The sequence below is a fragment of the Rhopilema esculentum genome, unplaced genomic scaffold (genome assembly GCF_057945365.1).
Source record: "Rhopilema esculentum isolate cy_ngs unplaced genomic scaffold, ASM5794536v1 HiC_scaffold_29, whole genome shotgun sequence".
In the NCBI taxonomy this organism is placed as follows: Eukaryota; Metazoa; Cnidaria; class Scyphozoa; order Rhizostomeae; family Rhizostomatidae; genus Rhopilema; species Rhopilema esculentum.
The window spans coordinates 14,104-36,543 of NW_028300840.1; the positions used below are offsets into that span (position 1 = coordinate 14,104).

Here is a 22,440-nt window from a genome sequence, read left to right on the forward strand (position 1 = left end):
GAAGAAGGTGGCGAATTGCGAGACGAATGTGGGTGAAATCCTGGATTGAGCGTAGAAATGAGCTGGGAGCATATCAGAATCTTGTTCAGGAGTTAGCATCGGAGGATAAACCTATGTACCAACGCTATTTTCGTCTCAACGAAGACCTTTTCAAATCTCTTCTTGCCAAAGTAAGACCAATGATTCAAAGAAAAGACACTCACATGCGAAAATCAATTAGTGCAGCAGAAAGACTTGCAGTCACACTACGATACTTAGCAACAGGTGAGATTTCACAATAGTCTGCCAGCTTGATTCAAAGAGAAAATATAGGATACAAATGAGAAAAGTAAAAATATATTTGTGAATAATAAAAATAACTTTAAATATTCTAAATGTTTCTTCTACAGAGTTCGTAGCAATACTTAATAACAATAATGACAATACTTCTTACTAATTGATATCTTTCACAAACCATTTCACCTTTAATGCCAATCATAATGAGCATTTTGAATTGAGTATCATCAAAATGAATGCAATCATAAATCTGATAATCTTACATGGAGAAATTGAGGTAATCATATCATTTTAGATATTGATTGGTATAATAAGATGTTGCATATCTTTACAGGAGAGTCATTTCACAGCCTGGGATTTTCATATAGACTTGGAGAAAGAACAATTTCATCAATAGTGACAGAAACTTGTGATGCAATTTATCAGAATCTTAAGGATAGATATCTTAAGGTACATAACATTTTTTGTTTTCTACTTTTTGGTTTTCAATACAATATTTAATGTGCTAATTAAAACCAACTCACATAACATTGAAGAGTGCAGTGAAAGCAATATACTGTATGAATTTTAAAGATTAGAATTGTCCGTACGATGGCCCTTCACTCATATCTTGCTGGTCAAGTGACTGCCTGAAAGACTGCATTCTAGCATGTTGACCAGCATGATATGGGTTGTTGAATTCATTTGAGAAAGAGCCCATCTGTGCCTGAAAAAGAGCATTTTGAATGTTGTTCATTGCAACAAGTCTTGTTTTCTCATCCATCACAGACAAAGCATGTGTAACGTATTCCCCAAAGGCAGCTGAAGGGCTTGGCTTTGCATCCTTTTTTGCAGCTAAATTTTCATCTGCAGAGAAAGATGATGCAAGAGACTTCAGAATGGAGAGTTCTTCCTCTTCCTTTTTCTGCTTTGCAGTTTTGGATTTTTTAACAGCAGCCAGTGGCCTGCTTGTTGAAACTGGTGTCTCTGCAGCAGGGGCATCATTGTCGTCCAAGTCTCCATCACAGTCACTGTCACCAGTGTTAAGCTGTGGCTCAGATAAACTTTCAGTTGAAGACTAAAATTTAATATTTTTGTATTTTAGATTCCAAGCACATCTCATCAATGGAAAACAATCAGTGATGGTTTCTACAATTTATGGGACTATCCTTTTTGTGTTGGTGCATTAGATGGCAAACACATTGCAATCAAACAACCAAAAATGTCTGGATCAGAGTACTTCAACTACAAGGGATATTTCAGCATAGTCCTTCTAGCATTGGCAAGTTATGACTACAAGTTGATATTTGTTGATGTTGGTGCAAGTGGAAGAAATGGTGATGCTGGACTTTTTGAAACATCGCCTCTAAATCAACAGATGAAAGACAAATCAATTGCCTTTCCAGAAGCTGAGCAATTTGGGGAAACATGCATCAAATGTCATTATCATATCATTGGTGATGATGCATTTCCCTTGAGAAATGATATCATGAAACCATTCCCATTTAGACAACTGTTACATGAACAGCACATTTTCAACTACAGGCTTTCTAGAGCACGACGGGTTGTCGAAAACGCTTTTGGTATCATGGCTAATAGGTTCAGGGTGATGCTGACAAAGATTATGTTGGAGCCTGAAAAGGCTAAGCAAATTGTGCTGGCAATTTGTTGTCTGCACAACATGCTGATTGATGAGCAGCCTTCATATAAAAATGCATGTGACAGTGAAAGAGACAACCATGAGCTTTTTCAAGGCAGCTGGAGATTAGACAAATCTCTAACTGAGTTACAGAAGACAAAAAACAGAAACTGTTCATTAAGTGCTAAGGGTCAGCGTGAGCTTTTGAAACAATATTTTTGCTCAACATCTGGATCAGTATCATGGCAAGATAGTATGGTTGCAACAAAAAATAATGAACTCAACTAGCTAGTGTTGTATTGTACCTGCAAATTAGAAATAGACACTCTGTTGGATACATATGGGCTTAAAAATTGAAGGCGGTCTTCTATCCATTGAGTCTTCTTCGTCTTTTTTGGTCGTGCACTTCCACTGCTTGGGATTCTGCGGGAGCGTGCATATTGCGTGCGCAGAGATGCGATTCTTTTTTTTACTTGATTCACTAGAATGAATAAAACATGAATTCGTACAGCAATGTTTCACTTCAAATTGAGTAGGCCTAAGAAAAGAGGACTAGCCTAGCTAGCTAGTCAAAATTATTCACTCACCGTTTGAAGAAAGTTTAGTTGCAATTTCGTTCAGGGCTGCTAGCTTCTTGTTTCTGTCTGAATATTCTGGAGACGTAACCATATACAGACAAGCCTTTTCTTGCCACAGATCGACAAGCTGCTCCTCTTTGCTTGCTGTCCATATACCGACTTCGTCTTCTGTATTCTCCATGGCGTTCTCGATCTTTTTTCTTTTGGCGGGAAAGAAAGGCTCCACAGAATTCACGTGACCATATAATCCAAGTTTTATTGGTTTAAAAATTAAAAACTTGTCTTTCGACCCCGCACATTGCACGATTTTTGTCTTTCGTCGTAAAAGACAAAGACAAATATCAAACATTTTTGATCTCAAAGATAATCGTAAAAGACAAAAATCTTTGCGATTTTGCCCCGCACACTACAGATTTTCGTCTTTTGAGACAAAAATCTTCGTCTTTTGCGACAAAAATCTGCTGTGTGCGCTAGGCTTAAGTCTTTCCATTGCAAGACTTTCATTACAATAGGTTCCCTAAACAATTTTACTCAAATTTTTTCAAAAAATAAATCTTCATCCAGTGAAATGGCTATAACTCTGGAATCCATGAAAACCCCAACACAAAACTTTGCATATCACTTATTTACATATCACAAATTGTTGGCAATAGGCAGATATCCATAAAGTTGAAGAATAAGAAAAAGTATTGCTAAATGACCCAAAAGTGAAAACAATATAACAAGTCAAGTAAAAGATGCAAATTAATCATGAAAATTGACATAGACTGGTGATGACTCAACCTCTGTATGAAAAAAAGGATGGTTTCAAGTGGGACAAAGAAGATTAAAAAATTTCATGAAATTCATCACTTAGGAAAGCATATAATCATATCCCTTAACACTGTGTCCTCCAGTAAAGGGCAGTTCAAATGATCCTGAAACAATTTCTCATCATGAGCAGTTTCGGACATGACCTCTATGAAGCATCTTATTTCCAAAGCATTGTCATTGCTCAAAACCATTAAAAATGCTTGAAACTGTTCGCTTGAGAGCTTCATATGCAATTTGTTGTGCTCTGATGCACTGGTTGTACTACTCTATCAATAAAACCAGCAGCCACTGTCTCTGACTCAATAAATAGGTCCTTATCAAACACAAGATGTGTATATATGGACATATAGGTTCTTAGAAATCTACTTTGCGAGGGCATCTTTTGAGAACTTAAAAACATGGAAAAATTAACATCATCGAGGAATGGAAAATGAATATCAAATTTTATGATAAACTGAAATATCAAATCTGAAGACCCGCTTCAGGAAATCTACAGAAGGTTGCAGTGGCATATGACATGCATGCATGAAAATCCCCCAACCTGACAACAAATCGTTTTATATAGTCTTCAGACTTCCATGGAACTTGTTGTACAGCTTCATCAAAGGCTAACACAGAGCAATAAATATCCAACTTCATCATTATGTCTGAGCTTCTGGTCAATATTCCTTTGATAGTGGACATATCTGTGACTGGGGCATCAATAACGGGTACATATGCAAAACGAGACACCCTAGGTGGCTTTTCTGAAATTATTGAATCAAAACTAGTCCAACCTGGGAGTAAACTGTTCTCTTTACTTCCTATTTCTTTGCAGGCAATTTATGAAAAGTCTATTATTTGACTTTGAGATAGAGGACATTGATGCTCGGAGAGTTCTATGTCAATGCTAGTTGCCACTGAATATAAATTTGGTGACTCTTTCTTGCCTAGATAGTATGGCTCAATTTGTTGTGGTACTTGCTTCATACAACGAATTGCTTCATACAACAAATTGACTTTTTGATTGGAACAGCACTTTCTGAACTAGGAGGCCGCTCACTGGAATCTCTCTGTTGTTGAATTACGATTCCATTTGTCATATGCGTTGTTCCAAAATCAGTTGCTGTTTCTTCTCAAAAATCGATGTTGTCCGAAAACATTGTTGTCAGAGTATTTTTTACAATGCCCTTTGGTATAACAAAGTCACTGTTTAGCTGTTTGATATGCTAAAGCAGTATCTAGTGACAAAACTGCTAAATGGAAAGCAGCATTCCCAAACCCATTCACTATCTTGGTCAGGTCTTGTGCCTCATTTGCCTAACAGTGATTTCTAAGCCTAGTGCTTAAAGTGTCTGCTTCTTGAAGCTACATATATTATGTCTTGGGCAATTGAAAGGACTTGCAACTGATCTTTTTCAGGAATTTCTATTTGCACGTTATCCTGAATCAATTCATCCGAAATATTTAGGGCCCCTGCCAAAAAATTGGACAGCTTGGCAGGAATTTTACTTCTTGCATTCACTAAACTAAATTCTGCAATTTTTGGGGGCCAATGGGTGAAGAATTTTGGACATTCAGTCATGTATTTTCGAATAATAAGTGCTGCATAGAACAAGGTTCTACTATAATCTTATGAATTCTGATATTCTAATTGAGTACAACTCATAGTCACTGTCATCAATCTCATTTTTTGTAATTGTACTATCTTCAATTACTGACCAAACAGAAAGATCCTCACAGAATATAATTTCACTTTTGTTCCTGTGACCTTTGTCTACCTAATGCTTCAGGTATTCCTTGAAGGTTGTCTACTTCACCGTGTAGTCACCCCAGCCGTCTCCTCTCTTTCTGCCAGTATTAACTACCATATCCCAACTGTAGCCAGTGGAAGACCTTAGTCTGCTAAAATCCATCATTTAAAACCCCAGTGTATCACATTTTGTTGATCACAGCCTTTAAGATTGCAAGAATTGCACAATATCTTCTAAATGTTGGCAGAAACATTGACCATAACAATCCAGAAAATAGGATATCTTGACAATGCCCATATAAATTAGGTGGGCCAGAAACCTGCAAAACTCTATCAAATCAATTTTCCTCCATGCGAGCTCACCATGAGACAGTGCCGTGTAACTTTTGCCAATCTCTTCACCATGAACAGCATACAGGTTTGAATTAATTAATAGTTTGCATTAGCTGGAGTGGAGAGAACAGAAGAAAAAAGTTCAGAGTTTTTTTGGTTCTTGTCCTCCTCTCCAGACAATAAATGGCCCAGTTTCTGCAACATTGTGAGCTGGAATAGGCTTTTTTGCTTTTCCGGTGCATTTTTTATTCTTAACATAAAAAGGATTTTATATAGTAACAAATGTAGGTGGGAAAGTTGGATTTTATGAGCTACGAGTTCAAGGTCAATACGATATTTGCAATCTACCCAGGGAAAAAGGAAAAACGGGCAGACAACCAAGAAATGGAACAGTCGGAAAGCCACCAAAATTTTAGAGAGCTCTTAGCACAATGCTTTCAATAGCTTTTTTTAAATTATCCTCAAATAATCATTTGTTTTCACGGCTGAATTTGCTACAAAAATCTAAAAAATTATCATCGATTTCCGATTTCAACAAAAAATACAAAATAAATTCCATATTTCAACAATGATATTTACCACGCTCTAGCCCTTTGATAACATATAAAATCAATTCAGCATTTTTACCACAAGTCGCAGTTCTACACCATATTTTGTTGCACCAAAAGAACGTTTAAATACATCATCAAAATGGCAGAGGCAAAGAAATCTCAAGATCCCTCAAGTAACTTCAATGTCTTTGTACCTTTTCTGGCTTGTGTGGATATTATTCTTTTAAAATAAACATCCATATACTAGCGCACAACTACAATTGTGGGTTAAAACAAAACCTTGACATTATCATTTACTGACTACAGTTTAAACCTGGAGAAAACAATCAATATTCTCAGACAGTTTCTTGCTCATATTTGTGAATAAAATGCAGCCTTTTGCAAAATTTTAAACATCGTCAAATACATTTTATTTAAATCCATTCTTTTTCTTAAAACAAACCAATATAATGTGCTTACTACTTGCTAATATTCGAAAGTTCCATTGACTAATTATTTCTTCTTTTCACTAGAGTCCTCCAAAGGTTACTTGCATTGCCTGTCCCTGATAAAAATTTCAAAAGGAAACACAAGTAACATGACTTTTATTTACAAACAAGCCCATCCAAAGTACAAAAAGTCATTGGATACAACACCCAACAACATAAATACCTTACTGAACTCCAACGCTCAAGAAATACCGTAAGTCTTAAAAATACAAAGTCAGACAATGAAGGCATCATGATCTTCAATCACGAGTCAACTGCATTTGATATCCCTAGGCAAACCATAAATTTTGACTATCAAAAAACAGAAAATCTCCAGCCACCACTGTCCATCTCAAGTCAAGCGAAGTGCCAACCTTGAAGCTTAGCCAGAGCATAAAGACCACAGCAACCATAACATTCGGAAACCAACCCCCAAACGCTGTTTTTTCTTCAGAACGGGAGAAACCCTACACGTTGAAGAAGATTGTATTGCTGACGACAGCTCCGGGACAACAGAACTTCATCTCTGGGAGCCACTTTATAATAGTATTCAGCACAACAAAATGTACCTCTTCAAAAACCTTGTTATCAAGTCTTACAAAGGTAAGAGTTGGCTTTTTCTTTCATGCTTATCATTTAAATGATTTACGTGGTTCAGTTATTATAATGTCCAAGGAACAAATCTCAGAAATCCTCGTTCACTCGATTTTTCAAGCGCTCTTATACACCTTCTATTTAGATTTTGTTGACATTTTTGTATTCACCAAAAGAAGTCTCCATCTCTATCTGCTAAACTGTCTGTCAAAAAATAAATCCTCCAAAAAACCATTGCCTTAACTACCAAGCAGTTACAAAACTATTCATATCTACTTATCAATGTTAAACAATTGCATTTTTTGAAGAAATAAACAATACCATTATACTTCTTCTGATAATTCTCTGAAATATTAAATTCCTTTTTTCAACAACCAAACATTTCATTTCAAAACTGCACCATTTTTTTTCTACAGTATACTTTCTAGGACCAACTATCCCCACTCAATTGGTATTAACAAAACCAATTTTTTCAGTACCCAAAATCTTATAAGTTTCTTATTAAAAAGCTGCACATTGCTCATGTCCACGTTATTATTCTCATACTTGTTATTATTCTTTTGTAGGTCTAGAAGTATTTTCCTTCGTTAGCAACTAGGGCTGTCCAAACCTTCAGATATTCCTATTCGGTTATTCAGTTTAAAATTTAACGAATATTCGGTTATTCGGCGAATATGGGTGTGGCAAAATGGGTGTGGCAGGGTGGTGGTAAAAAACTGCAATCTGAAAATTTATTGTAATTTAACCAAACTGTGAGTATAGCTAATCAGTCATTACCATTCGATAAGTTAGAACCATTAATTTTTTGTTTTCCTATTGATATTTCCTGTGTCCTGATTTTTAAAACGATTTTTTGTCAAAAATAAATGTTTTCTTGAACCTTCCCTAGCATTAGTCACCACTAATGGCCAGAAAGTCAGTATCAAATTGACGAGAAACTATAGTCGTAAGTCTTCAAAAAGGGTCGTTTTCCAACATTTTGTGAAATGAAAGCTTTCTAGCACAGGCTTCGACACAGGTTGGGAAGTGGAGAAAGGGGAGGGGGGGCAAGAGAAAATTTAAGACTCACAACAGAAGATTTTGTAAAAAGTTATATTATTCTGCAAAATAGTGATAGGGCCATAGCCCCCCGGCCACCCTTCGTCTGAGGCCCTGAAAAAGCCCCATGACCCCCACCTGCAACCCAGGCTCCACTCCCCCTGCCCCCTCCAATCTTGCTTTATTCGCTTTGTAACTATTTCTTGCTGCTGGGTAGACTTGGGTAACGTTGGCTTGCATATGTTCGATATATCAGTCAATGCATCAATAATGTTCTAAGTTCAAGCAAAAGCATAAGAACTGAGAAGCACACTGGGCACAGACCCTCTTTTTTCCAAAATTCAGTTTACCTGCCTTTTGCAGCTCACCAAGTTGCCCTTGAATTGTTTAGGTCCTATAGGAAATGACCAAAGGTGTGCCCGTTTGTGGTGATGATCTAAGATGTTTCTTTTCGATCTGCTTTTCAAAACACCAAAAAATATTTTAACTCTTTTTATTTCATTTCAACTTTTTTGACCATGGTAATCCACTCAATATTACAGGTAATCCACTCAACATACTGCTTTACAGGGAGCCTTGCAAAATAAAATCTCCAAACAACTAACTATATGAAATAATCTTATTTACAATGATTGCAGATAAAATAACGAGAAAAAAAAAGTTCACAACAGCTGCAAACTACGCATGCATTGGTTTGAGCCCTTCGAGTGCGCGCTCAAAAATGTCCCTGAGGAGACATTTTTACACACTAAAAAAATAACAAGCAGAAAAGTAGCTATTCAAAAGAAAGTTGACTTTACCACATCAAACGTTGGGGTTAGCAATGCTGAAGTCAAGGGAGCTATACCCTCCTTTTAGAAAAGTGCACATTGTTTTACTGGCTTTTTCCTAAGAACTTGTAGAAAGGACCCCCTTTTCCCTCTCTAACTCTGCCCTGCCTAGCTTTGCAAAACTTCCCGAGCTGGGGGGTTTTGTCCGAGTGCCTTGAGTCTATGCCTAAGGCAAATACAAAGCTGGCAGAGAAAGGTCTATGGCTGACAACAGCTGTTTAGCTTTGAATGACTCTATTGACTCTAAACGGACCTGACAATGAAGAAGTGCGCCTAATTTCTCATATTTTTTCTAGCAGCAAATAAACATGTTGCAACAAATTTTTCTGTACGAAGAAATTAACCAATTTTAACATATAACTGTCTACAACAGCATCTAGAGAGTACCAGAGCATCAAGGTTTCTCAGGAATCTGGGTTAATTCTTATACTAGTAACAAAGACAAAATGACAGTAAATCAAAGCAAGGCTGCATCCAAATTTGATTAATTATCGCAGTTCTTTTTCTCAAGCTAACCCTTTTGGCCTAAAAGCAGGGAAAAATAATTTCAAAATTATTGTTTTTATCTACTAAGGCATTGCCAAAACAGAAGATTGGAAATCAATATTTATCTTTATTCAAAGTTTTTGTTGTGCTTGCGCTTTGGAGTAATTTTGCATTTTGCATTTATTCATGTTATTTTTATTCTAAACTCATTTTTAATTCTCGAAAAATTATAAGAAGTTAAGGGGGCAAACCTTGTGACTGCAGTAATTAGTTACTAGGACGTCTTTCCAGGATGATGATGTCAGTCATGGCAATTTTGTTAACTGCAACTGCATATGGTCAAGCAATACTTGTGTGACTTTAGCTAAGTATTTTGTAGTAAATTCCCTGTTATAGTGGTAAGGGTATGGTTTTTCTACTTCGGAATGAAATAGTTCAAAATCCATTTTATGTACTTTCGTGTGCAAGTTAACTGATCGCTAACTTAAAAGTTACAATGCCTAATCACACTGGTTTACATTTGTCAAAATTTCTGCAGTCTGAACACAGCAATGGAAAAGTATAGCAACATACATGCATTATTTCTCTCAGCCTATTATTACTATCTAAGGTCAAAACTTTTGTAGCATTTACCTGACATAGACTTCAATTAATTGGTGTGTTTAATGTTTAACTGGTCTCACAAGTTTCATATTTGTAACATTATCTTCTATTATTTCATCATCCTGTGGTTCTTTTCATTGAAATAAGTTAGTCAATTCAATTTTTTGGCAGGCTGGTGACCTAATATTGGCTGACAAAGGCTTCATGATTCATGACCTTGTACCAAAGGGAATATTTCTAAATCTTCCACCTTTTCTTTCTAGCAAGAAACAGTTCTCCAAAGAAAAAGCCATGTTTTGCAAAAAAATAGCCAGTCAGCACATACATTTGGAGAGCCATAGAAAAATTAAAAAATTACAAAATACTTAATTTGATAACAGCAAATTTGAGACCTTGGTGTAACAAACCTGTGCAGACTTGTGCTGCTTTGGTAAATTTGCAATCAGCAATAATTTATGGTGTTTTTGATAAATACATATTTCTTGTTGCTGAAAAATGAAGCAAAAGATTTCATAAACTAGTTAATACATTGTGTTAAAAATTCATTAGTATAAAAATCTTTTAACTTTGGAATGTTAGTCTCAGCCCATGATGTGCTACGACTAACATAAATAACTTTTATTTCCCTTGTTGTCCAAACAACAAAATGTGTCCAGGTAGCATTTGCAGCTATCATTTCACCTTGAACTTGGTGCCAGTAACTGTGACTTTCATTGAGAGTTGCATCCAGGTTAAGGTAAAAGCTTGTAGATCTTTTATTTTCCACCTCTTCCTTGATAATTTCTGCAACTTTATGGTCACAATGTTTCCAAGGGCATTTTATTTCCAATACACCAACATCATTGGTTGCAACACCCTTCAAATTTATTATTCCGTCTGGGGAACACCCAAGAAAACCACAAGGTAATAATATTAAACCAACAGACTTTACAGTGTTACCTGTCAGTTTAATATATTCTTGAACAGCTTCTCTTCATGCATCTGTCCCCACATTATCGAGTCCTTGCCAGCCAATGAATATTCACCTTTAAGTGTTTTGAATAGAGATGGTGGATATGGTTTACCATTCAACACATGTCATTGATATGCTGCAAGTATAAGCCCAAAACTGCTTCCTGTCAGGCGAAGGTACCTGTGTTTTCCCCATAAACTTGACTTGTACTGGTCTTTTGTGTTCTCAGCTAGCCAAGCAATTTGCTCACTTGAGGCTGAACACATTTCAAAAAACTTATTTTGGTCTTCTTTAAATTTCCCTTTTTCAAAATTCCTGCTAATGTGATGATTTCAGTATCCATTATTCTCAAATTGAACAACCAGCGTTTCGAAGCAAATTGGGAAAGTAACAAAGTTTAACAATTTGACACAAATTCTGCTTGCCTTGAGCGATAATTAGACTTTAATGATGATTAATGACACAAGAAAACTACATAAAACTTTAGAATTTCGACATTAGAATTTGATTTTATCTTCGATCAAAGTGAAACGCCGTATGTAAACATTCAACACAGATCGGTTGCTACCACGTTGCCAAGGGTCGGCACAGTTAACCAATCAGATGCGATTTCCGTTTAAGGAGCGTATAGAAATTACAAGGTGAGCAAACTTATTGCTAAGGTGAGCAGGTTTGGCAGAACCATTCTTTTTTGGTTTTCCTCTAATGTCCACACACTTGTAATGAAATTTTCGTATTGTCCAGTTTTCCCCAGCACATACAAGCATTTTCCAATAGGCTTTCTTCTTACAAACACACCAGAATTCATCACTACGAGGCATTTCTTTCTGTTTTGAATAAATATAGTTTTCATGACAATTTTAGGTGGCACATGGTTGAAGAGAAGAACCTTAGATGCTGAAACGAAGTTGCTGCTGAAGCAGTTATTGAAAGAAGCTCTTTGAATTATTCTGCCGCAATTATATTTCCTCTTGGTGAACAGACTCTCAGCAATATCCACAATGCGACCAGGTCCGTCAATCTGTTGCAGAGTGTTGAGAAAATGCTTCCAATCAACCACCGTGTGGTCCATTTTGATTTCAAGTTCCTTGAGGATCTGCTTCTGCGACAGGCCCCTTGTTCGTCCACAGTCTAAACTCTAGAAATAGGTAAGCCCTATTATTTGCCACAAATGCAACTTCGAACCTTCAAAGAAACCCCCCTTGCATATGTTAAACCTTCTTCGACATTGTGGGCATCGCCATGTTACCCCACCTGGCATCTATTGAGGGCACCAACATGGCAGCGCTCACACAACATCATTCGTGCAAGCAGCCCATTCTGCAGACACCAGGCAATTGTAGCAGGAATGTTCTCTGTGAATTGTCGGCATATTCCAAATAGAGTCATTGCATTGAACTTGTCGAAATTGGGAACAAATCTTGCTATTTTGTTGATGGTATTTCTGCAGACAGTCCTCCAGAGTGGCTTACTCTTCGTTGGGAATGCATTGGGTGCAATAATCATTAACACAGTTCTAGACACCAATAGGCTGCCAAGGCAGCTGGTGTGAAATTTCCATATTTTTAAAAATACACAATTGAAAAGCTATTATGTTAGTGAAGTATCTGGTTGTCTATGTAAAATTTTAGACTATGGCAATTGAAAGTTAATTGATTGGTCAGGAGCGTCAATGCTGCAACAGTCCATTACCACACCATTGCGAAAATCAATATACCCCACCCAGGCAAGAGCCCTCTTCAGATTTTCATGGTCGATTGAAAGTTCTGTGCCAGTCTACCACTGCTGAAAATTTGCAACAATTAAAACTGTAAAATACGAAACAAAAACTTATTGGATTTCTTTATCTAAAAGCATGAATCTTCTGTTCCCTGTTTTCCGGAGCCCTGAACAGTGTACAGAGTCCCTGTCTAAAATTTTGCTTTAATGAAAAAAAAAATAGGCAAACTTTTGTAGAAAACACAAACAAAAGTTTTAATGATGAAACACAGACAATATGATACAGCTAGCGCTGAAACTAAAGGAAGAGCTATTTGGATAAGGAAATTATAGATATAGAAAGACATTCGATGTAGAGAAAATATGATTTTTACAAAACTTCATGATGGCTATATAATTTTTGAGACACACATATTGTCAAAATTTTCATGAATTTTTAGCGAAATTGCGAAATTGATTTTGTCAAAGCACAATCTTGTTCAAATAATAATTCAGAGCAAAATTAAACCATTTCACCACTTTCCAATATAAATTTTATAGTTCTGTGGTCAAACAAAACAGACGGACAAGTAAATTGGGGACAATTTGACAACCACTTCTCAAGTTGCTTTGCAATTGCTTTTTATATTTTTAGTTATTGTCATCAGTTTCACCCGTCTAATTGGCATGGCTCAAGAAAAGACAAAATGAAAGTTTTTAAAACATTGTATATTTCGTTGCTATCAAATGTCGCTCCACAAACAACATTTTGTTTTTCATGACTCTGTATAATTGACTTTGGTCTCTTGTGATTCTATATGGCCAAAAACTCACAGTGGTTGTCATATGCTCGAAAATTTGATTCCGAACCAATTAAGCATCACTTTCACAGACACAAGGATGTTATTTGCCGCCTGTTCATATTGCAAAGGTTACAGTCATTACAAATCTCATTGCCTCAAACTGATAACAAAGCTCAAAGATTCATCCCTAAAGATATGTTGAGACTTCAACCGCTTCAAAGTCGCCAGTTGTGAACAAGATTCCAAGATTTGCAAATATGGAAGAGACCACAAATGTTCAATCTGCCTGAAATTTAACTGCAAAGCCTACACTCACATTCACAGTTCACATGACACTACCAACTTCAACCAGAAGTTACTTCTATCCAAGATCACGGATACACTTAATAGAGCGTTTTAACCAAATGAAGGGAGACTTTGCTCAAAGTCATCGGAAAGGCCAAATGGGATTTATTGGTCCTCTAGGTCCACGGACATCAAAATCTGAAGCATCAACTTCAGTAGATCTCAACCACAAAGGCATTTTCGCCACACCTATTACCTCAGCAAACAAGAATCTCAATATGGCTATTTCTACTGGATTTCTTTTATCCGCTGTCTCAAAGCTTCACACAATCCATTGTCAAGAGTTGATATTTCAGACACCATTGAATTGTTTTAAGGTCTGCAAGAAAACGACTGTAAAAGATATTCTGAAACTTTAAACTAGTTTAAAGGGCTTGGTTTCAAAAACTGTCTGTTTGTTTCACTCGCAAGAGACTCAGTACTGAATTGTTTTAGAGTTTATATAGAAAGTCCTTCACGCTCTTTAGAAATTCCTGTTAAAATAGAATTAAATCCTTTAACTGCTTCAATCCTTAAAAAACTGGATTCTGAAATGCTTGTCAAGGATTTTGCAAATTTTTTTCCAATAATAACGGACTTAGTTTGAAACTTCTGCATACTGCTTGTTATTATTAGATACTTGCTTACATCTTTGGACCATCATTTATTTACACCAAATATAAATGTTAGAGGTATTGTGAAGAAAAAAGACAGTTGAAGAATGGGGGTTAGCCACTTAAAAAACCATCAACACATGAAAAATCTATAGCTTTTCCGAACGCATTTACAAAACGGGGCCTTCTCCCTCGTTCTTAAGAGTGTGGCCAGCAAACATTTTCTCTAAGGTAAATCCCTGGACCCTCTGCTGTCGGACTCAATTTTGCCCTTCCAATCTTCCAACCCTGGCTATGCCACTGGTCTGGCACACAAGCCTGACCCTGACCTGTATCTGAGCATCATGTACATTTTGTTTATATTTATAGGAATCAATAATCATGCTTTCAACACAGAGCTCCCAAGAAAAATATGCAGCTCTAAATTTTCCTCGAAAAACCCTGGATAGAAAGGCAGTGATTATTAGACAGACACAGCAAAGCTAATAAATCAATTTACACTCGCATAAAATATGATCTTTGTGTTTTGACACCAAATGAACAGATCTGGTTTTTTAATTTTTGGTTGATTGCAATGATTTATATACTCATTGATTTTCTTTGATCTATTTATTAATTTATTTATGTATGTTCCCTTTATTTGTCCATTATTAACATTGATTAAGTATGTAAATTTAAGTATGATCCCAATGTATTAATTTTTGGTGTCTAAGCATGGCCTTCTCGAGACAAGAAGGATGTTCAGAAAATGGAGTTCTCCCAATCAACACAAGAGCTTTCTGAGATTTACATCGATGTGCAATATGAAACAAAAGGCAACCCTTTCTTTCTCCCCCGACGTCTGTCTCTAGACTTCAAACGAAGCTGAAGGCAAAATGATTTTTGATGGTGCCCCTTAAACTATGCTAGGCATAACACAATATGAGGATTGTTTGGTAATGACACAGAGTTGTTCTTACACAAGTTGGGGCATTATAAAAGGATAAAAATAATCTCTCATACAAACGATGTGCAGGAAAAAGCCAGAACCAGTAAGTTTACACCTGTCAAGTTTATTGAACCAAATTTCACTGCATTTCTTGACACAGTGTAACTGGAAATTAGCTTATCAGATGATGAAACAAACGGCTTCTTCATCAAGTTTGAATTCAAGGTAAACAACATTGTAACACTTCTTTCCACTTACAGTTTCTACTTGAGGTCAATTGACGTTCTCATTGAAATGGCACGATGCAAGAGTTTCTTTAAAAGAATGCAATGTCTTTGGATGATTTTCTTTCCTGTCAGGTCAATGTCTTTAAATTACTGGACAAGATCATATGCATTAGCATCATTTGAGGAAAATGAAAATCAATTGTTCACCATACTAGTCATTCCATTTATAAAAACACTTAATTACCTGCAAATTGTACCTATCCATGAGAAATGTGTCATCTTTGGATGCTAATGATTCAGGCTGGAATGAAAACATTCAAAACAACTTGTTTGTGCATCTGATGATAACTTTGTCTTCAACAATGGTCTTATTTGTAAGGATCACATTCAACCGATCATATACTTTGCTTCCCGGTATAAATAATTTTTATTAAAAGAAAAGGCTATTGGCTCTTGCTTCTCAGCATAAAACAGGTGATGTTGAAATACTTATTGTAAAGGCAAAGTTCATAGGGTCTGTAAAATGCATTCTATCTTTTTAATGTGTATTTTTGAAAATATATTATCAGTTTGAAACTATGTTAATTTGAAGTAATTTTAAGCAAAGTAGAAGCGAAACCCATATGGAAAAACTTTTTCTTGGCTGCAAAATATGTTTTTATTTTTTAGACAGAAACACAACAAAAAAGCACTTGCCAATTTTTATCCATAGACGTCTTTCAAGTTCACCATGATTGGTTTCTGTGTAAAGAGGATCAGGATGATCTGTGTGTTTATTTGAAATATGTCTAATAATTGAAGTCTATTTGGCAACAATCATATCACCAAAGGTCTCCAAACGACTAACGGCAACTGATCAATCAGCAACCCCTCTTGAGACTCTAGGTGACCTCATGTGTTGGCAAAATTATCTGGATGTCAAATTAGATGATTCCAGTAAAAGGTCGAAATACTATGTATTTTTGTTAACAAAATTAACAAGCTTGCGAAAAACATGTGAAAGTCAACAAGCGTGAAAGGGTGTTATAGATGAATCAAAAATTAGATCGTTTAATATAGGGTCCAGATTACCTTTTTGCGAAGGGTTGTTTCTTTTCCATTGACCTTTTCTGGTGATATTTCTCAACCTTAACACGTCCGAAGAGAAACTAAAATTGCGGAAGGCAATAAAAGACATTTTTTATATTCATGGAAGATATACAATGTCCTGGTTTTTTTCTGACTACTGTGCATTGGTAAGAAAAGGTGGGGCTTTGTTCACTACCCTACAATTAAGGCACTGCATCGGTGGTGAAGCTTTTGCAACAACCTCCTGGAAACATTCTACACTGGGATGAAGGACTGCCTGCTTTACAAGCGTTACCAACAACAGCAGTTCCTTGTCCTTGCATCTTCCTACCACCTCAAACAGCGATCCTCCACTTGGAAATTTGGCTTTACGTCCAGTGACTGGATTTGAAGCTTCTTGCATTCATGGGCCATCATATAGTTCCTCTCAAATCCAAAATTCACCAAGCTGCGGCAATATTGATACGGGAATAATCTGTGTTTGATAATAAAAAATAAATACTATGAACTGTACAGTGCAAAGAGGTTTTACCTGGTAGAACTTTTCTTTGCAGATGTGACTAACGATAGGAACACAGTTCTGAAACAGACCATAAGAATATGAAAGAAGAATGCTCCCCTAAAGAACAAATTTATGTTACCTGAGCCTTTTCACAAACATTGAGAAATGATAATGATACTTTTTATTTTATTCGAAGCGTGAAAATCAAAACTCACAGACATAGTTTTACCAAATAATGTAAGGATCAGCCTTTATAACCTTTGCTTCGGGGAACCTTTGCTGCACAGTGACAAGCAACCCATAGAAATCATTCCTCGCACGATCAACCATAACATGTTGCAATATATCATTCGTACCAACGAGTAATACAGCTGTGTTTGGGGTCGCCCCTGTAGGGAATTTTGCAGCCAAAACTTCTTGCTTGACGTGCCAGAAACATCAAACGTGCGTTGAATTAAAATACCAATCCTTGGGACATGGAACATCCCCTTGCAGTAGTGGGTGTAACTGTGAGCCGGAAAATACTGCCACCTGTGATTTTCAAAAGTCTCTTTAGGAATAATGCTATTAATGAATCAGGACAAATATTTCACAAGATAACGAAATCACAGTCTCCAAGTATTACCTATGCATCCTCAGTGTGCTGCTATTCAGATAAAAAGCTTTGTAATTAAGATTGTAGGATAGTAGCGAGAGATAGGTTGTATAAAAATAGTAAATTTTGTGTAAGTTATAATTGAAGGGAAATGAAGTTTTCACTGTAATAACAAAAAGATTGAATGCTTCTAGATCTACATTCATATGTAAAATTGGAAGAAAATACTGACCAAGTTGTTAGTCTCCTCCTTCGGACAGCTTATGCGGCAGTTTTGCTCCGGATACATCAATCGTCCAGAACTTTGCTTTAGATCTTTTTCCTGTTTCCTTGACTCCTTCTCCATGAATTCCCCAACTACGTGTTGCAACACCACTTTGAATCACGTATTCTATATTTATTAGGGTATCCAATAAATAGGGTATCCAACCTGAATGCGTTATTCCACTACCAGGCTCGCTTATATTCCGATATGTAACATCATTATTATTAATATGCAGCAATTAGAAAGAAAAAACCCCTGATTGGCTAGCATATTGGGATGGACTTCCTTAACCAAACTTTGAAAAAATCATTGACAACCTTTACAGTAGATCTACCGGAGAGGATGTAACATATAAATGCCAATTTTTTTTTAACATGCAAAACATCGGTAACTAGAAGGTGGAAGAATATCCATGATGGTCATGCGCTTTCGTACATTTTGGGAGGCTGTACATTTTCTTGTGCCAATTCATGTTGTTACAATATTGTTTCCGTGTGACAAAACCAATATATTTGATGCAACTCCTCATCCACAACACAAAATGCTGACAATGGATCACTTGGTATTCAAAAGATCTTCCTCTTTTCAAGGCCTCTCCGTTGACCATAACAAACTAGTTCATTCCAAAATCAACTAGTTCAAAAAGAACTAATGTCCAGCACAATGCTACTTTTGTAAACGATAAGGACATCAGCATAGTTGCTCAAAAAAGAACCATTAACTAATGACGAAAAGTATGATATTATCTGCAATGTCTGGAAACCACAAACAAATCATTGTCTTCCAAAGAATGAATTTCACTGTAGCTTTCAGTACAAATGGCTTGACCTATATCCATGGCTAACATATTTTCCCTTGCTTGATGGTGCCTTCTGCATTAACTGTGTTCTTTTTGGGGGTGAAAGTGGCCATAACGCCAACAAGATTGTAAATTTTTTCAAAAGCCCAGTTAAAGCATGGCAAAAGGCTAGAGAGAAATTCAATGAGAACAATGGCAAATCACCTGTCCACTTAACTGCTACTCTCAGGTTGTCACAGTTTTGTAACTGTTTGGAAAACAAGCAAGAACCAGTAAATGTCCTATTGAATTCCCTAATATCAAAGAAAATCGCCATTAACATGGAAATACTGAAAATTATATTGGAAGGGGTTATTACTTGTGGGCAACAAACTCTTGGTTTGAGAGGCCATTGAGATGTCTTGTAGAAAATAATTACCCTGATAAGCTGCAGGCTATTTTGGCATTTTTAGCAAAGTGCAGTAAAATGCTACCTTCAATCAGCATTTTGCATGCCACTTATAAGTCCAAGACAACTCAGAATTAGCTTATCAAGGTATGTGGCTCTCTTATCAAAGAGACAATTTCAAATAAAGTAAAAGTGTCAAAATTATTTGCCATTCATGCAGATGAGGCAGCAGATGTAAGTAATTTTGAACAGATGGCCATGTTTTTCAAAATTGTTGACAGTAATTCTTGGGTTTTATTCCTTGTGTCAATGGCCTTTCTGGCGGCTGTTTTGCCAAAACAATCAAAGATGGGATTCTAAGCATTGGCCTTGATATGTGATATTGTCGTGGTCAGGGTTATGATGATGTGGGGAATATGGCAGGAAAGTGTTCGGGTGCTGCTATTAGAATACAGCAGACCTACCAGAAAGTATGTCCACTGTCGCTCACATGTCTTGAATTTATGTGCTACATCGATTTATGACCTTCCAGAAGAAGAACAGATGCTGGCAAATGTGCGTGTTGTATCTGATTTTTTCAACAGTCATCCGAAATGATTCAGCGTTTTGAAGAATAAGGTGGGCGCTTTGTTGCCGCATGCATCATATAAGTAGGATATACCAAAGTTCCTCCTGTTGCATATAAAACCTAGCGCTCCTGCACAGCGACTGCGTGGAGAGGCCCCGCAGCCTGAAAGAAAATATGAAAGAAAGTATGAGTATAAATGCTTCATCAAGTGAAAATGCGGAATACGATTTATCAACAATTGAAGATATGATACCATTTTTGAAAGTACATTGTTCACAAGTTTAAAAATTTTTTTGTAGTACTGTTTTATAAGTTAATATAACTTCATTTTTTTGTAATTGAAAGTATAAATTTCAAGTTAATTTGTAGTTGTGAAAAAATAATTGAAGTTTATATATTGTGATGGGTTCTTTTTTGAGTTTTTCTAAAAAAGAGTACGAAGACAACTATACAATACAGACGTTTGAGGAAGAACTTCAAAAAAGCACATTTGACGGAAATATTAAAATAAGCGTCTGATAAAAATATAGTTCATATAGATCAAATTTTAGTTATGATTAAAAATAACCTCTATGTTTAGAAGATCGAGATATATATGGAAATACTGTTTTACATAGAATAATTCCAAATATTGAAGAAATATATGGAAAAACTGTTTTACATAGAATAATTCCAAATATTGAAGAAATAGATTCATCTACTTGGATGGAGCATAGATGGTTACTAAAACAACTTATTACAAATGGTGCTGATATTGTGGCAGAAAATATAAATTGTGAGACACGAATGTCACAATTCAGCGGCGAAAGTAGACATTCGTTTTGTGCCTCTTCGAAAAAAAAGACGAAAAAATTTTTCGTCTTTTTTTCAAAGTCTTATATTTTTTCAAAAAAAAAATTTGCAGTTTTTCAAAAAAAAGAGATGTAGAGTTAAAAAAGAATTGTAATAAAAGTTTAAAAATTGTAGGTAAGGTAATACGGTAGAAAATCAACGAATAACGAACAGTATAAAAAAAGATATTTAAGCAAAATGAACAGTATAAAAACGAAAGAAACGAAGTTACTTACGATCTTAACACTCTTTTGGATAGTTGAATTCATGGCACATCGTCTTCGTCTTCCTGTTCATTAAAAGACTCATCGATTATCTGTTTGACTGCAGCAATGTTTTTTTTTTCTAAAGTATAGCTTCGGCCATATTGATGAACAGAAAAAGTATTTTATCAGTTCCGTACCCTTTGACAGTAGTTTGCAAATTGTAAACTTTTTGGAATGGCAGTTTTATAGAGAGAGTAGATTCTCATATCAAATTACACGTCCAGTCATTTGATTGGTTACTTGGGTAAATAAGAAAAAAGTGGTCATTGATTTGATTGGTTAGTTGGTAGCGTCTATTGTTTAGAGACAGCGTCTATTGTTTAAAATAGACAATGGATATATAAATAGTGACGTAAATAAAAAAGTGCAGTTTTTCATACTTCGAATTTTTTTATATGAGAAATTTTTAGGTTTAATAGTAGTTTTTAAAGTAACTTCAAAAAAAAATTTTATTCCAGTTTTAGAAATTCTTTATTTAAGAGGAGTTTTAAACTAAATTCAAATTTTTTTTCATACTTAGAAAAAAATTTTAATTTAATAGTAGTTTAATATTTTTTGTTTTTTGAATAAACTTCAATTTTTTTAAAAAACTGCAAATTTTTCTAAGAAAAATTTTTTTTTGGAGGAGACAAAATTTTTTTCTTTTTAAAAAAGTAACGCATAATTTAAAAATAGGTTTTTTCAATTAACATACAATAGGTGAACTATCTATAAAAACTGTGATTATTTGTTTGATTTAGTAAGAGCTGATCGGGATAGGACCAAGGTTAAAAAAAGTTAAAGAGAAGTGACCAAAACATGAGGTACAGTTAGAAATATGGTTTTTTTGTAACTGTACCTCATGTATTGGTCACTTCTAAGGTAAAGTCAGCGGATATACAAAGAAGAAAAAAATTGTATGGAACAATTGTCGCAACCTTTGCACTTACTCTAAAGTGTGTGACACTTATTCCGTACGATACAAAGAACAAAAAATTGTATGGAATAATTTTCGTGACCTTTGCATTTACTGTAAAGTGCAGGAAAATTATTCCATATAAAAGTTCTCAGTGGAGATACGAAGAAGACAACATGGAGACACGAAGAGCACAAAAAATTGTATGGAAGAATTTTTTGTGGGCTCATTGATGTCTGTCGACTTGCTGGGTTGCTAAAATTGATGGCCTTGATGTGTTCACCTCTAGTTGTTGTTTCGAGATGTTTAGAGGTTACAAGACCATTAACAAAACAGCTCCAAACTCCAACAATGGACCTTGTTAAGTGCCAAGAGAAGGTCGCTCTTCTTTTTACGATGCTAAAAAGATGCACAAAGAGATTGTTAGCTATTACGAGGTGTGGTACAGGGAAGCTGAACAAATTGCGTTGTCATTCGGAACTGGCCCAAATAGGCCCAGGATTGCTTCAAAGCAAATCCATCACAACAGTATTTGGCTATCAGAGAAGTGTGATATCATAATTTGGCCTCTAACAATATTTATGCCTCTTAACAGTATTCTGAACACGCAAAAATGCGCACATTTATTTCGTTGCTTTATAGTTTACACCGCCTAAAAAGGTATGCTCAATATCATGCAAATACTCAAGAATGCTACAATTATTACAACATAACCTCAATAAATTAGTAAAGACCATATTCATAACTTATTTATTTAAATTCACTCCACCTCAAGTAATATTTTAGACATTTTATTGA

The 22,440-nt window shown here is 35.7% G+C and overlaps 1 protein-coding gene, 1 long non-coding RNA gene and 1 pseudogene across 2 annotated transcripts; all 3 read right to left on the minus strand.

Annotated features, from left to right (window-relative positions):
• Window positions 1-329: 329 nt before the first annotated feature.
• On the minus strand, window positions 330-2,821 carry LOC148957402 (uncharacterized). Its single transcript, XM_089115393.1, has 3 exons — window positions 2,482-2,821; window positions 2,200-2,375; window positions 330-1,333 (listed from the first exon to the last, which is right to left on the minus strand). The coding sequence occupies exons 1-3, from the start codon at window positions 2,819-2,821 to the stop codon at window positions 851-853; spliced, it is 999 nt and encodes a 332-aa protein (XP_088971519.1). The 3' UTR covers window positions 330-850.
• Window positions 2,822-3,139: 318 nt separating this feature from the next.
• Window positions 3,140-11,503, minus strand: LOC148957403 (uncharacterized; annotated as a pseudogene).
• A 1,826-nt stretch (window positions 11,504-13,329) lies between these two features.
• Window positions 13,330-21,544, minus strand: LOC135682966 (uncharacterized). Its single transcript, XR_016145230.1, has 2 exons — window positions 17,863-21,544; window positions 13,330-17,566 (listed from the first exon to the last, which is right to left on the minus strand). It is a non-coding gene; the product is annotated as an uncharacterized LOC135682966 (long non-coding RNA).
• Window positions 21,545-22,440: the final 896 nt, after the last annotated feature.

Bases quoted from the DNA above. Each gene is read 5' to 3' on its own strand.
- LOC148957402 (XM_089115393.1), bottom strand. From the start codon at position 2,821: ATGTTTGATATTTGTCTTTGTCTTTTACGACGAAAGACAAAAATCGTG. The intron at 2,376-2,481 runs GTGAGTGAATAA...TATTCATTCTAG, and splicing joins AACTAAACTTTCTTCAAACG to TGAATCAAGTAAAAAAAAGA. The intron at 1,334-2,199 runs GTACAATACAAC...ATTAAATTTTAG, and splicing joins TGTCTATTTCTAATTTGCAG to TCTTCAACTGAAAGTTTATC.